At 44.6% G+C, this 15,378-nt stretch overlaps 1 protein-coding gene across 1 annotated transcript in view; it reads right to left on the bottom strand.

Moving 5' to 3' along the window:
• The window catches only part of LOC126262421 (multiple C2 and transmembrane domain-containing protein), a 1,124,939-nt gene that overhangs the window by 650,022 nt on the left and 459,539 nt on the right, over window positions 1-15,378 (bottom strand). Inside the window, exon 4 of the mRNA XM_049959054.1 lies at window positions 798-877. Coding sequence (XP_049815011.1) covers window positions 798-841 — 44 coding nt within the window. The 5' untranslated portion in view covers window positions 842-877. The remainder of the gene's footprint in view (window positions 1-797; window positions 878-15,378) is intronic.

The raw sequence follows: 15,378 nt of genomic DNA, 5'->3' as shown, positions 1-15,378 counted from the left end.
TATTTATTTGCAATCCCAGCCCATAATGCCGGTGTGGAAAGAATATTTTCATTCATGAATATCCAGTGGACTGATGAAAGAAGCAAAATGGAGGTGGATTCTCTTGAAGCAATCCTGCAGATCCTGTCCAACTACAAAATGGATTGTGCCGAGTTTTATGACTTTGTCCCAAAGAACAAAAACATGATCAAGAAAGCTGGAGGCAGTGAAAAATACCCTTTTCTCCAAGGACAGTCAATTCCATCTACAAGTGCTCAGTAATATTGAAGCTCATGTTAATATTAATTGATTAAAAGTTGAATGGCTGTAAAATTTTGTAAAATCGTAATACATTTCTTTATTACTGTATACGTTTATAAAATGTCATTAATTATACAGATAATCTAGATTAATCAATCTTTTGTATCCTCTTATTAGTTATAATAATCAGTTTAACAAAATGTATCAACAAAACATTAATATTTAAAGTTAAGAAACCTGGGTACATGTGGAATGAGGTGTCCATTGGCACCCGGGTGAATGTGTCCCGGTTTTCACCGAAAGTAATTTGGTCACCCTAACGTACACAGATATTTTTTCCGCCGATATTGATACTTTTTTCGGTATATCGATAACCGATAATCGTATTTCTTAAATATAGATGTAATGGATACTCGATATTTTTAAAAATATCAACAGTCCTAGTACACTGGTGATACACCCAATGAAATTTGCTTCAATGTGTACTGGGTTGTAATGACCTGGGAAGGGCCCCATGGAATAAATAATGTTAGTGAGAGAAGACACTTGGAACTCACCTGCCCAGGTCAAGCTTGCTGACGTCGAGGTAGGCGGAGCCCATGAAGTCGTCCTGCAGGCCCCAGTCATAATCAAACACCTGTGGGGCAGAAAACGGAAAGTTTCATTGGGGTCGCAGGCAGGAGGGGATCATACCACTGAAGTTCACTTTACATACTTTGGGTCCAGCTGTTAAGCAGCAGTTCTTGCAAAGTGTTTATTTCCAAGAATACCCGTCGAAAAAAAGAAGAGTCTTTTGTGTTAATACAGCGATACTGATTTCAGCTAGTTGATTCAGGCACTAGAAGTACGTTAGTGGTTCAGATTGCACGTTTACAGCCTATTTTTATAAAATGATATCGACATATTTCTTAGGAAATGCAGCAGGCATGTTACACACAAATGAAGAAGGCAAGCCGGCCGTTGTGGCCCCAGCGGTTCTAGGCGCTTCAGTCCGGAACCGCGCTGCTGCTACGGTCGCAGGTTCGAATCCTGCCTCGGTCATGGATGTGTGTGATGTCCTTAGATTAGTTAGGTTTAGGTAGTTCTAAGTCTAGGGGACTCATGACCTCAGATGTTAAGTCCCATAGTGCTTAGAGCAATTTGAATCATTTTTTGAAGAAGGCAAAACAGAAGTGAAGCAAAATGGAAAAATGGCTCTGAGCACTATGGGACTTAACTACTGTGGTCATCAGTCCCCTAGAACTTAGAACTACTTAAACCTAACTAACCTAAGGACATCACACACATCCATGCCCGAGGCAGGATTCGAACCTGTGACCGTAGCGGTCACGCGGTTCCAGGCTGTAGTGTCTATAACCGCACGGCCACTCCGGCCGGCAGCAAAATAGAACTCAGAACACAAAGAACGAGGCAGGTGGTATGTACGAGACCGACTTGATGCGTTAAACTAGCAACTTGTACACACCATAATGTATTAGGAGGACATTATACAATTTAAATACAATATAAGGATGCGAAAGCAACATCTCTCGTAGGTGTTCCTAAACTGCCCGTCTAACGTAGCAGTTACAACGTGAATAGAAAGTCTTGCCCCTCACGTTGTACATTCGCTCACTCTTCTTGCATTACCCATTTGCATTACATAAAGGACTGAGAAAGGAGCATTACATCCAAGAACCTGCTGTCGCAGGTACTTGACGTAACAGATACATCAACCGACTAGAGTACCTGGTCTTCAAGCAATTCATTATTTAATACATGTATATCGTTACGTCTATTCAGCTACATATTTAGTGTAAGAACACTTTCTTGAAGCCAGAAGACCCTAAATCGGATATCTTCTCTATCCAGATAGTCTTAGTTTCTATACGTCACAGTGCGTTCGCTAATGAAGGAATTGTTTCCTTTATTTTGCAATCTAAAATATCTGCTTATCGCAAAATAATAAGAGTACGAAAACGTTCACAGCCGGACCAAATCATAATAACAACAACGCCCCCTGTACAAAAAAAAAAAAAAAAAAAATGAATATCGAACTAAGATAACTGACTTCATTGTCTCAAGTATTGTGTGGAAAAAAATTTGATTACGTGCTATTGTATCGGAAAACTACGTATACGCGCGCATAAGGATCAGGTCCTGTCAATAAACGCTGTAGTTGCCCAGTTGCTCCCATCAGTATCAAGAACGAAACGACAAAAAAAAAGTATTTTTAGTACTCGTCCCACAGAACCTGGCAAGTTTTGCCACCCCCAAGAAGTCTGTACCCGATGCGGATCGCACCCCACTCGCTGCGCCATTGTGCACGCGTCGAACATCCTCTGTAATCCGTAGAGCTGGAAACAAATGGAGGCTTCAAAAGACGAGCAAAGAATCATAGAGCGTTCCCTTACAGCGGAAGGAGTTCGAGGAACGGAAGTTCATCAAAGAATGGTACAAGTGTATTACTGATGCTATTGGCGGCTGTTATAATTTTATTCTTGAATTTCATGGATGGGCGTACTATTTACTTTTGAAGTGCAGTATCTGTAAATCTATAGTCTGGGCACTTAACATATTCATTGTGGTACTGAGCACATAGTGCTTTAATTATAGGCACGCAGGAAGAGTTTGTTATAATGAATGCAGGCACCGTTATTCCTGGAGTTTCTGGATAACAGTACTTTACATTAAAATGCATTTGTTCTTCATTTAATAAACCATTTTTTAAAATTATTTTTACCTTATCAAAAAGAATAGCATTCGTTTTTCTTTTTGCACTATGACGTAAACACCCTCAGGTGGCAAACCTCATGGGACACTTCCTAATACCGTGTCGGACCTCCTTCTGCACGACGGAGTGCAGCAACTCGACATGGCAGGGACTGAGCAAGTCGTTGGAGGTCCCCTGCAGAAATATTGATTCAAGCTGCCTCTATAGCCGTCCATAATTGCCGAAGTGTTGCCGGTGCAGGATTTCGTGCACGAACTGACTTCTCAATTATGTCCCATTTATGTTCGATGGGATTATGTTGAGGGATCTGGGTTGCCAAATCATTCTCTCGAATTGTCCAGAATGTTCTGACATGGTGTGCTATTATCAATAAAAATTCCATCGTTGTTTGGGAACCTGATTTCCATGATGGTTGCAAACGGTCTGCAGGTAGACGAACATGAACATTTCTCGCCTATGATGGGTTCAGTTGGAGCAGTGGAATCAGTGTATGCCATGTAAACACAGCCCATACCGTCATGGAGCCACCACCAGTTTGCACAGTGACTTGTCAGCAACTTGGACCAATGGCTTCGTGGGGTCTGCGCCACACTCAAACCCTACCATCAACTCTTACCGACTGGAATCGGGACTCATCTGCCCAGGCCACTATTTTCCAGTCGATATGGGCACGAGCCCAGGAGAAATACTGCAGGCGATTCCGTGCTATAAGCACAGGCACTTGCGTCGGTCGTCTGCTGTTCAAAAATGGCTCTGAGCGCTATGGGACTTAACATCTGAGGTCATCAGTCCCCTAGAACTTAGAACTACTTAAACCTAAATAACCTAAGGACATTACACACAACCATGCCCGAGACAGGATTCGAACCTGCGGCCGCAGCGGTCGTGCGCTTCCAGACTGAAGCGCCTAGAACCGCTCCGCCACACCAGCCGGCCGTCTGCTCTTATAGCCCATTAAAGTCAGATTTCGCGGCACTGTCTTAACGGATATATTCATCGTACGTCCCAGATTGATTATTTGATGCAGTGTTGCTTGTCTGTTAGCACCTACAACTGCTCGCAAACGCCGCTGCACTTGGTCTTTAAGTGATGGCCGTCGGTCACTGCGTTCTCCGAGTTCAAAGTATGTTAAGGGGAGGTTTACTATCTTTTGGTTCAAAAAATTTATTTTTTTATAATTGCCTTTTTGGATCCATAAAAGTGTTTAGAATTCCCCCCCCCCCCCCCCAATACGGAACGGAAGTGTTTGTTATTCGCGGTTGAACAAAAAAAAAAATGCACCTACCTGAAATTGGACTTTTTCACGCACCAGTTTCTTTCGGAAATTTCGACTTTGTAGCCGCGAAAAATTATTCTATGTGCTTGCCCATGACTAAAAGTGATAAAGTGATCAAGGAACTTACGGAGTACTACGGCTTGGCAATCCAACAGCATCCCAATTCGTTGGAAAAGATGAAGAAGGCAATTTGGGCAACGTATTTCCACAAGTGTTTGACGGATGACTACCCACAACACCAAAATTGTCCGGCTGGGGAAACCTTTTGGTGCAAGTGACGTATTGCAGAGGCTACCGGACATCTGGACGAATATCAACACGAGCAGCCGCTCTCCAAAGAAGTTCAAAAAGTGATTCGACCGATCTACTAGGCCTTTTCGGAGGACGAGTTATTGTACCGGTGCTTGGAAGGAAAGACACAAAATTCAAATGAAAGTTTGAAGGCGTGTGTTTGCAAGTTAGCCCCCCAGCATTTGCATTCTGGTGCGAAGACTGTGGAGATTGCGACTTTCCTGGCAGTGAGCAGCTTCAACGAAGGGTATTCAGCAATTATGAAGACCATGACAGCGATGGACGTCACCCTGGGACTCTATTCGATGCAGTTCGCCAAGCAAAGCATTCGGACGACCACAGGATTCAAGCGGCCGAATACCGCTTATCACCGGCCGTACGAGCGGCTCTGGAGCAGCACATGATGGCCCAGATCGAGCAGAACGCCCTCTATGAGGAAGAGGAAGGACTAGATTATGGACGTGGAATAGCAGATTGAACGTAAGTTGCATAATATTGCATTTATATGCAGTCAAAACTTCAAACGCGTTTTTCTCTAAATAGCTGTAAACGCATGACGGCAGACAAAAATGTTCTTCGATCTTGCCAACTCAACGGATTTGCACAGACATTCGACAGCTGGTTCATTCTCACGCAGTATGGTAACTTCAAAACTACTGAACCGATTGGCATGATTCTATGTTTCCCACCCCCACCCTGAAATACCTTGGCCTCACCCTTGACCGACACCTCACCTGGACCCCTCATCTCCTGACCATCCAGCAGAAAGCCCATTCCCGCCTCCGCCTTCTGAAACTCCTGTCTGGCCGGACATGGGGATTGCATCCTTCTACCATCCTCCACACCTACAAATCCCTCATCCGTCCTATCCTCTGTTATGCCAGCGTTGCCTGGATCTCCGCCCCCACCCGCTTTTACAAGGCCCTCCAAATCCTTGAACGCCATGCGCTCCACCTTGCCTTCCGTATCCGCCTTCCTGCCCCCACACGGCTCCTGTATGAACTGATCCCCTTCCCCCACCTCCTCCTGTTCCTCCAACATCTCCGCATCCTCTGGTTACCTCCTTCCTCTCCACCCCCCGCCCGTTGCCGCGCCTCTATCGCCGTATCCCTCCCTCTCTCCACCTCCACACCCTCCATCTTCTTCATCAGGGCAATTTCCAACACCTCCCCCTCCCGGATGACGAACTTCGCCGTGACATCTGCCCTTCCTTCCAACTCTAACCTGGCCTTGTTCCCCCCCCCCTCCCCAGGGCCCCCTTTTCCTCTTTCATCCTTCTCCCAGAGCGGATTTTCCTCCGTCCCCCCCTCCCCTGAGACCCTGCACCCCATACTTGCCTCTCTCCTTCCCACATCCCTCCCTACCTGGCCCTCTTCCGCGCGCCCCCCACTCACCTCCCCCATATCTTCCCCTCCCTCCCTTCTTCAGGTCTCCCTCCTCTCCTAGCGCCTGGCCGATCCTCTGTATTGCTCTTCATCAGTGTGCCACATCAGTGTTGTTTAGTGCTGTTTCTCGTGTGCGTCAAGAGGTGTGATTTTAATTGTGTCCTGCCTTGAGGTTCGCCGTCAGTGTTACGTTATGTGCTATGCCATCTGTCGCTACCTTTATGCTCCAGTCATACTCTGCCTTGTGTTCTTTTAACCGTCGCAGTGTGTGGCTTTTTGTGTGTGCTACTTTTAACCAGTTTTTTATCTCCATTTTACAGTCACCCCGTTTTTTGTCTATTGCCTTCCATGATGTTCCCCTTTTTTATATCTATGTTCACCTTATTCTCTCCTTTGCTGTTTTTACATGTCTTCTATTGTTTTGTTCTAAGTCTTTCGTCTGAAGAGCAGCGCCTATGCTGCTGCCAGCCCGCCCCGATGGGGAATTGAAATACAATAAAGGAAAAAAAAAATTCTATGTTTCCGTCAAAGCTAACTAAATTGTTTAGGAGCTGTACCACTTTTATTCCGATCCATCAACTATAAATATTTTTACTTGGCCGACGAAGTCGAAAAATCGATGAAAAAAAAAAACCTATTTTTTCAAATGTCCGCCATTTTGTTTCCTATGGTCCAAATAATTTAAGCGAGGTACAACTCCTAAAGAATCTTATATATATATGTCGCTAACGTCAACTCAATTTTGATTTCAGACGAGCCGGCTGACCTATGACATACGGCGCGTGGAGATCTACATCGAAATTTTGTTTCGTTCCGACGGCACTTCCGCCTTTTCTCTTCGACATCTCCGGTCGAAAAAATTCCAGTTTGTAGGGGAAATATCAATAAACATTTTGAGCAAGTTTGACATTGATATCTGTAACACACCCAGAGAAAAATTTCTCAAAGAACATGCTTTTTTCGGGCCAAAGATAGTAAACCGCCCCTTAAATCCCGTCGTGCGGCCATAATACGTTAGAAGCCTTTTCTAATGCATCACCTGAGTACAAATAACAGCTCCGGCAGTGGGCTGCCCTTTTATACCTTGTACGTGCAATACTTTCACCGTATATGTGCATATCGCTATTCCCTGACTTTTGTCACCTCACTGTATGCCCGTGTATGATTTTTTAGACGCCATTAGCCGTACTCATTGAAGGTAAAATCTCCTGAGCGATTAGGTGATGTCATATTCCTTAACGTCTGGAAATCTCTGCTGGGATCTTCTCAGAAGTCTTCGTGTTCCGAGGTGGCTGAATACTCAGTTTTTTAGATGTGTGAAGAGAAATATGATGCGGACTAGTCAGCGAGAGATTTAACTTTTATTGATATTTTTAATTTATTTAGGGTTAAGGAAATGGAAATTCGCCATTTAAACTTCACTAACGTGCGCACATATTCATAGTAAAAGTAATACAACAACGGCGGTACATTGCGAACAAGTAAAACACAGAAGCATGTTCCCAGTGTTTATCTGTGTGGCAATTTGAATTGCCGTGTTTATGGAGTGCTGCGCTGTTTCTGTGGTGTCACTACAGAAGTTCCGTGTAGTCACATTTAGCACTCGTGGCCGAGAAGGTGCGCTCGGCCGGTGTGGCAGTCTCTCTTCGCCGCGTTGTGTGACCGGGTCTGCAACTCTTGCAGGACAGCGACAGTTTCGTGGTAGTGAGTGCCAGAGGTCGCTTTGTTGGACCAGTGGGTCCTTCCAGTTTCAATGTAGCGTTCCTGTAGTTGTGAAACAACGTAGATAACTGGGTGTTGCAGTGGCTTCGTTTATGAATTGAACTTGCAGTGAAGTTGAATCGTGGGTGTTGTTTTAGATTTTTTGTCTTTTAGTTTGCTTGTTATCAGCTTAGATTGCTACTGTCCTTATTACATCGTTGAACTGAGATCCGAGTCTCTGCCTTGGTTGGATAGTTTATATTCGCTCAGATTCAGGCATCATGTCTAGACGTGTCGATGCCATAGGCAGGTTTATGTTTATGCCAAGTTATTTGTAATACCAAGACTAGTGCTACAAACCTAGAGCTGCCTACTACTAAGTTATTCGCAACGCGCTACCCAATAGAAGAAGTACTTTTACGATGTGGCTAATTTTGCTTTGGAAAATATCTTTGGGAAGTTACTTATTTAACTGTGAATTAAGTTGTTCTATGTGTGTGTCAGTACCTTCCTGCTAGAAGAGCGCGACTTCTTGTGAACGATGAGGTTGCTAATGAAGTTACAACTATGAGAGCAGATTTCCTGCATACACCTTCGCGCTACTCACACGACAGTATAACTGCGGACTAGAGTAACTTTAAGTGTGTAATTCTCGCCAACCAAGGACGCCGCAGGTAAGGTTGTGCAATACTTACTACGCGACGTCGTTGGTACGGAGAGTTTATCCACGGCAAGTAACCTGAGCATTGGGTAAACAACTTCCCCGTGCTCTGTAACTGGTTTGCTGATCTAGCTACGAAGCACTCGCTTCTAGATCGCACTCGTGCTAGTGGCTTTAGTTCAGTCCGCTCTCGTGGACTGTTAATGCGACTTGCATGTGCTACTCCATTTGGTGAACGACGAGCGATTTTAACCTATCGCGTAACACATTTTATGGCTATTGTACATCAGTTTACCCTGTACAGTAGCGCTGCTAACAGTACATGACTCTGCCGGCACTCTGGGCTAGTTTATACCATATTTTAATTATGCGCGAAAACTTTTTTTTGTTGTTGTTGTGGTCTTCAGTCCTGAGACTGGTTTGATGTAGCTCTCCATGCTACTCTATCCTGTCCAAGCTTCTTCATCTCCCAGTACCTACTGCAGCCTACATCCTTCTGAATCTGCTTAGTGTATTTATCTCTTGGTCTCCCTCTACGATTTTTACCCTCGACGCTGCCCTCCAATACTAAATTGGAGATCCCTTGATGCCTCAGAACATTGTCCTACCAACCGTTCTCTTCTAGTCAAGTTGTGCCATAAACTCCTCTTCTCCCCAATTCTATTCAATAAAATGGTTCAAATGGCTCTGAGCACTATGGGACTTAACTTCTGAGGTCATCAGTCCCCTAGAACTTAGAACTACTTAAACCTAACTAACCTAAGGACATCACACACATCCATGCCCGAGGCAGGATTCGAACCTGCGACCGTAGCGGTCGCGCGGTTCCAGACTGTAGCGCGTAGAACCGCTCACCCACTCCGGCCGGCTCTATTCAATACCTCTTCATTAGTTATGTGATCTACCCATCTAATCTTCAGCATTCTTCTGTAGCACCACATTTCGAAAGCTTCTATTCTATTCTTGTCCAAACTACACTCCTGGAAATGGAAAAAAGAACACATTGACACCGGTGTGTCAGACCCACCATACTTGCTCCGGACACTGCGAGAGGGCTGTACAAGCAATGATCACACGCACGGCACAGCGGACACACCAGGAACCGCGGTGTTGGCCGTCGAATGGCGCTAGCTGCGCAGCATTTGTGCACCGCCGCCGTCAGTGTCAGCCAGTTTGCCGTTGCATATGGAGCTCCATCGCAGTCTTTAACACTGGTAGCATGCCGCGACAGCGTGGACGTGAACCGTATGTGCAGTTGACGGACTTTGAGCGAGGGCGTATAGTGGGCATGCGGGAGGCCGGGTGGACGTACCGCCGAATTGCTCAACACGTGGGGCGTGAGGTCTCCACAGTACATCGATGTTGTCGCCAGTGGTCGGCGGAAGGTGCACGTGCCCGTCGACCTGGGACCGGACCGCAGCGACGTAGGGATGCACGCCAAGACCGTAGGATCCTACGCAGTGCCGTAGGGGACCGCACCGCCACTTCCCAGCAAATTAGGGACACTGTTGCTCCTGGGGTATCGGCGAGGACCATTCGCAACCGTCTCCATGAAGCTGGGCTACGGTCCCGCACACCGTTAGGCCGTCTTCCGCTCACGCCCCAACATCGTGCAGCCCGCCTCCAGTGGTGTCGCGACAGGCGTGAATGGAGGGACGAATGGAGACGTGTCGTCTTCAGCGATGAGAGTCGCTTCTGCCTTGGTGCCAATGATGGTCGTATGCGTGTTTGGCGCCGTGCAGGTGAGCGCCACAATCAGGACTGCATACGACCGAGGCACACAGGGCCAACACCCGGCATCATGGTGTGGGGAGCGATCTCCTACACTGGCCGTACACCACTGGTGATCGTCGAGGGGACACTGAATAGTGCGCGGTACATCCAAACCGTCATCGAACTCATCGTTCTACCATTCCTAGACCGGCAAGGGAACTTGCTGTTCCAACAGGACAATGCACGTCCGCATGTATCCCGTGCCACCCAACGTGCTCTACAAGGTGTAAGTCAACTACCCTGGCCAGCAAGATCTCCGGATCTGTCCCCCATTGAGCATGTTTGGGACTGGATGAAGCGTCGTCTCACGCGGTCTGCACGTCCAGCACGAAGGCTGGTCCAACTGAGGCGCCAGGTGGAAATGGCATGGCAAGCCGTTCCACAGGACTACATCCAGCATCTCTACGATCGTCTCCATGGGAGAATAGCAGCCTGCATTGCTGCGAAAGGTGGATATACACTGTACTAGTGCCGACATTGTGCATGCTCTGTTGCCTGTGTCTATGTGCCTGTGGTTCTGTCAGTGTGATCATGTGATGTATCTGACCCCAGGAATGTGTCAATAAAGTTTCCCCTTCCTGGGACAATGAATTCACGGTGTTCTTATTTCAATTTCCAGGAGTGTATTTATCGTCCATGTTTCACTTCCATACATGGAATGGCTACACTCCATACAAATACTTTCAGAAACGATTTCCTGACATTTAAATCTATACTCGATGTTAACAAATTTCTCTTCTTCAGAAACGCTTTCCTTGCCATTGCCAGTCTACATTTTATATCGTCTCTACTTCGACCATCATCAGTTATTTTGCTCCCCAAATAGCAAAACTCCTTTACTACTTTAAGTGTCTCATTTCCTAATCTAATTCCCTTAGCATCACCCGACTTAATTCGACTACATTCCATTATCCTCGTCTTGCTTTTATTGATGTTCGTCTTACGCCCTCCTTTCAGAACACTGTCAATTCCGTTCAACTGCTCTTCCAAGTCCTTTGCTGTCTCTGACAGAATTACAATGTCATCGGCAAACCACAAAGTTTTTATTTCTTCTCCATGGATTTTAATACCTTCTCCGAACTTTTCTTCTGTTTCCTTTACTGCTTGCTCAATATACAGATTGAATAGCATCGGGAGTGGCTAAAACCTTGTCTCACTCCCTTCCCAACCACTGCTTCCTTTTCATGACCCTCGACTCTAATAACTGCCATCTGGTTTCTGTACAAATTGTAAATAGCCTTTCGCTCCCTGTATTTTACCCCTGCCACCTTCAGAATTTGAAAGAGAGTATTCCAGTCAACATTGTCAAAAGCTTTCTCTAAGTCTACAAATGCTAGAAACGTAGGTTTGCCTCTCCTTATTCTTTCGTCTAAGGTAGGTCATAGTGTCAGTATTGCCTCACGTGCTCGAACATTTCTACGGAATCCAAACTGATGTTCCCCGAGGTCGGCTTCTAGCAGTTTTTCCATTCGCCTGTAAAAAATTCGCGTTAGTATTTTGCAGCTGTGACTTATTAAATTGATAGTTCGGTAATTTTCACATCTGTCAACACCTGCTTTCTTTGGGATTGGAATTATTATATTCTTCTTGAAGTTTGAGGGAATTTCGCCTGTCTCATACATCTTGCTCACCAGATGGAAGAGTTTTGTCAGGACTGGCTCTCCCAAGTCTGTCAGTAGTTCTAATGGAATGTTGTCCACTCCCTGGGCCTTATTCCGACTTAGGTCTTTCAGTGCTCTGTCAAACTCTTCACGCAGTGTCATATCTCCCATTTCATCTTCATCTACATCCTCTTCCATTTCTATAACATTGCCCTCAAGTACATCGCCCTTGTATAGACCCTCTATATACTCCTTCCACCTTTCTGCTTTCCCTTCTATGCTTAGAACTGGGTTTCCAGCTGAGCTCTTGATATTCATACAAGTGGTTCTCTTTTCTCCAAAGGTCTCTTTTCCTGTAGGCAGTATCTATCTTACCCCTAGTGAGATAAGCCTCTACATCCTTACATTTGTTCTCCCCTGCTTAGCCATTTTGCGCTTCCTGTCGATCTCATTTTTGAGACGTTTGTATTCCTTTTTGCCTGCCTCATGTACTGCGTTTTTATATTTTCTCCTTTCATCAATTAAATTCAATATTTCTTTTGTTACCCAAGGATTTCTACCAGCCCTCGTCTTTTTACCTACTTGATCTTTTGCTGCCTTCACTACTTCATCCCTCAGAGCTACCCATTCTTCTTCTACTGTATTTATTTCCCCTGTTCTTGTCAATTGTTCCCTTATGCTATCCCTGAAACTCTGTACAACCTCTGGTTCTTTCAGTTTATCCACGTCCCATCTCCTTAAATTCCCACCTTTTTGCAGTTTCTTCAGTTTTAATCTACAGTTCATAACCAATAGATTGTGGTCAGAGTCCACATCTGCCGCTGGAAATGTCTTGCATTTTAAAACCTGGTTCCTAAATCTCTGTCTTACCATTATATAATCTATCTGAAACCTTCTAGTATCTCCTGGGGTTCTTCCATGTATACAACCTTCTTTCATGATTCTTGAACCACTGTGTTAGCTATGCTTAAGCTATGCTCTGTGCAAAATTCTACCAGGCAGCTTCCTCTTTCATTTCTTATCCCCAATCCATATTCACCCACTATGTCGCCTTCTCTCCCCTTTCCTACTATCGAATTCCAGTCACTCATGACTATTAAATTGTCGTCTCCCTTCACTATCTCATCATACATTTCATCAATTTCTTCGTCATCTACAGAGCTAGTTGGCATATAAACTTGTACTACTGTAGTATGCATGGGCTTCGTGTCTATCTTTGCCGCAATAATGCGTTCACTATGCTGTTTGTTGTAGCTTACCCGCACTCCTATTTTTTTATTCATTATTAAACCTACTCCTGCATTACCCCTATTTGATTTTGTATTTATAACCCTGTATTCACCTGACCAAAAGTCTTGTTTCTCCTGCCACCGAATTTTTTCTTATGACTTTTATTATATTAAGATATACTCTGTTCACTAGTTACATTTTTCCCGTGTTTTGCTGCAGATCTGAAGACGGTAATTGATGACTGTAACTGTTATTCTAAGGACCACCATGTTTTATAATTATTGACGCAAAAAAACTTTATTCTAAAATTGGGAGTGAGTCACTGTTTTAATCAACGCCTATGCCGCAGCTTGTGAAACTTAGGCAGCTCCTGGGACAATCCGGCGAAGAGGAGGTATAGCGACTTGGGCCACGCGTGTATATCCAAGCATATAAGTTCCAGGTCAGTCACATAAAAGGCATGGATAATGCTGGTGCTGGTGCCGATGCCTTGAGTCAACATGATGAAACCCTGGATCCCCAAGTCTAACACCTGAGTGAGATAAACATTACGTTGTCAGAGTTTCTTCCCCCCTTCCAAGGCATAGGAAAGTATCAGTAGCAAGTATTCGTGACTATTACATAAATTGGAGAAAGAGCCCTAACCCTGCAAAAACTGAAGTGTCAGCTTTCTACCTCAACAACCGATTAGCAAAACAGCCACTAAATGTCACCTTCTGTAACAAATCAGTTAAAAACAACCCTAATCCTAAGTCTCTAGGAATCACACTGGACCGATCACTTACGTACAGGACTCACCTCACAGCACTAGCAGAAAAGTTAAAGACCAGGAAAAGCATTATCCTGAAACCAGCTGGAACTTCCTGGGGTGCACAAGCTGACGCTCTCCGTACAGCGGCTTTATCTTTCGTATATCCTGTGGCTGAATATTGCGCACCTTTCGGTACAGGAGTGTGCATGCCAGTAAGGTTGACGTTCAGCTGTATGACACATGAGAATTGTAACAGGCACCCTGAGATTAACCCCACTACCTTGCCTCTCTGCTCTCAGTAGCATCGCCCCACCACATTTGAGACACAAGAAGCAGCGACCCGCGAACGGGAAAAGATTAATAACGTAAATCTTTCCGAAAGGCTATCCAGCACGCGTCTCTAATCAAGAAAACCATTCAGGAAAGCTCGAAAACCCGAACCATTCAAAACGACACCAGCATACTGTAATGTCTCTTGCAGCGGTCTCCCCGCGATATTTTCAGAAATTTAAAAAATTATATAACTCAGTACATATCTCGAAATATCTCTTCTTATCTTACCGATTCCTAAACTTTAATATACGATGATTATCAATGCAAAGTAGTTTCATGCCCTATTATTCCTTGGAGCGTCCATTTACTCCATGGAATAGCTTCTCTGCTATCTATGTTTTCTCTTATGAAAAGAAGGGAATGCTTGCAGATTAGCCGTGAAAGAAGGAGGATGTATATGTATGTATTGTTGAGCTAGTCGCCATCTTGATGAGATTCTGTATGAGAGGGAATTTAACACATGAACTAAAGTAAGTGTGTTCGCATATTATTTAACTGATTTTTATTGACAGTGTCTGCTTACTACGCTGTGTTGCACGGGATCAGTGGGGAACGTCTGATTTACACTGGACGAACCTGCCGTTTTGTATGCTCAAGATATCCAGTTTATTGCTTCCAATAAATAGGCTAACACGGTCTTACCAGCAGTTCTCCGGTGTTCCCCATGTGATCACCGAAAGTTAATAATTATTACAAATGTTTTCAGGAGATCGACTGACAATTTTCGTCGCACCGAGACTTCGAAATTGCTTCACTGCCTTATGGAATTTAAGTTAAGCTCAATTTAATGAGGATAGGACAGTATTGAACTGTGTGAATGTGATAAGCCTGCTTTGTGAATGAAAATTCCCTTAACATACGCATGTTTTTCAATCCTGATCAGTGAGGCTAAATCAGGCGGGTGTGAGAGAGGTTTTCAAATTTTTTGAATACCACAAAAAATATTAAAATACTGCGCCGTGGCCTCGAAGATCCTACATGCATACCAGGATTCCAATAAGCTAGAAGAACCTGGTGTGTACTCAACAGAATCCGATGTGGACGTGGAAGAACTAAGTCCTTCACGTACAAATTGGGGCTCTCAGACTACCCGATGTGCGGCTGTGGAGCACCAGAACAGACTGTTGAACACAGTGTAGATGAATGTTCCAATAAATGTTTTAGTGGAGGCTGGAACGACATAATCAATGCCTCGCCAACAGCACTGGATTGGGTAGACTATCTGGATATCAGTTTGTGATATAATTAGTGACCATAACCCTTGTACATTCCTTTTGCTATGTATAAATATTTCTTTTGTATTGTGTAAATATCGGTGTAAATTGCATGTGTATTTCCATACAATAAATAAGGAGCAAGAAGGAGAGGATAAATCAGGGAGAAGACTGTCATCCGCAGGAGTGACGAAGGGTGTTTCATGCTG

The sequence above is a fragment of the Schistocerca nitens genome, chromosome 6 (genome assembly GCF_023898315.1).
Source record: "Schistocerca nitens isolate TAMUIC-IGC-003100 chromosome 6, iqSchNite1.1, whole genome shotgun sequence".
NCBI lineage: Eukaryota > Metazoa > Arthropoda > Insecta > Orthoptera > Acrididae > Schistocerca > Schistocerca nitens.
Note: the sequence above shows the minus strand (reverse complement) of the source record. Positions and strands in the feature narration are given on the sequence as shown.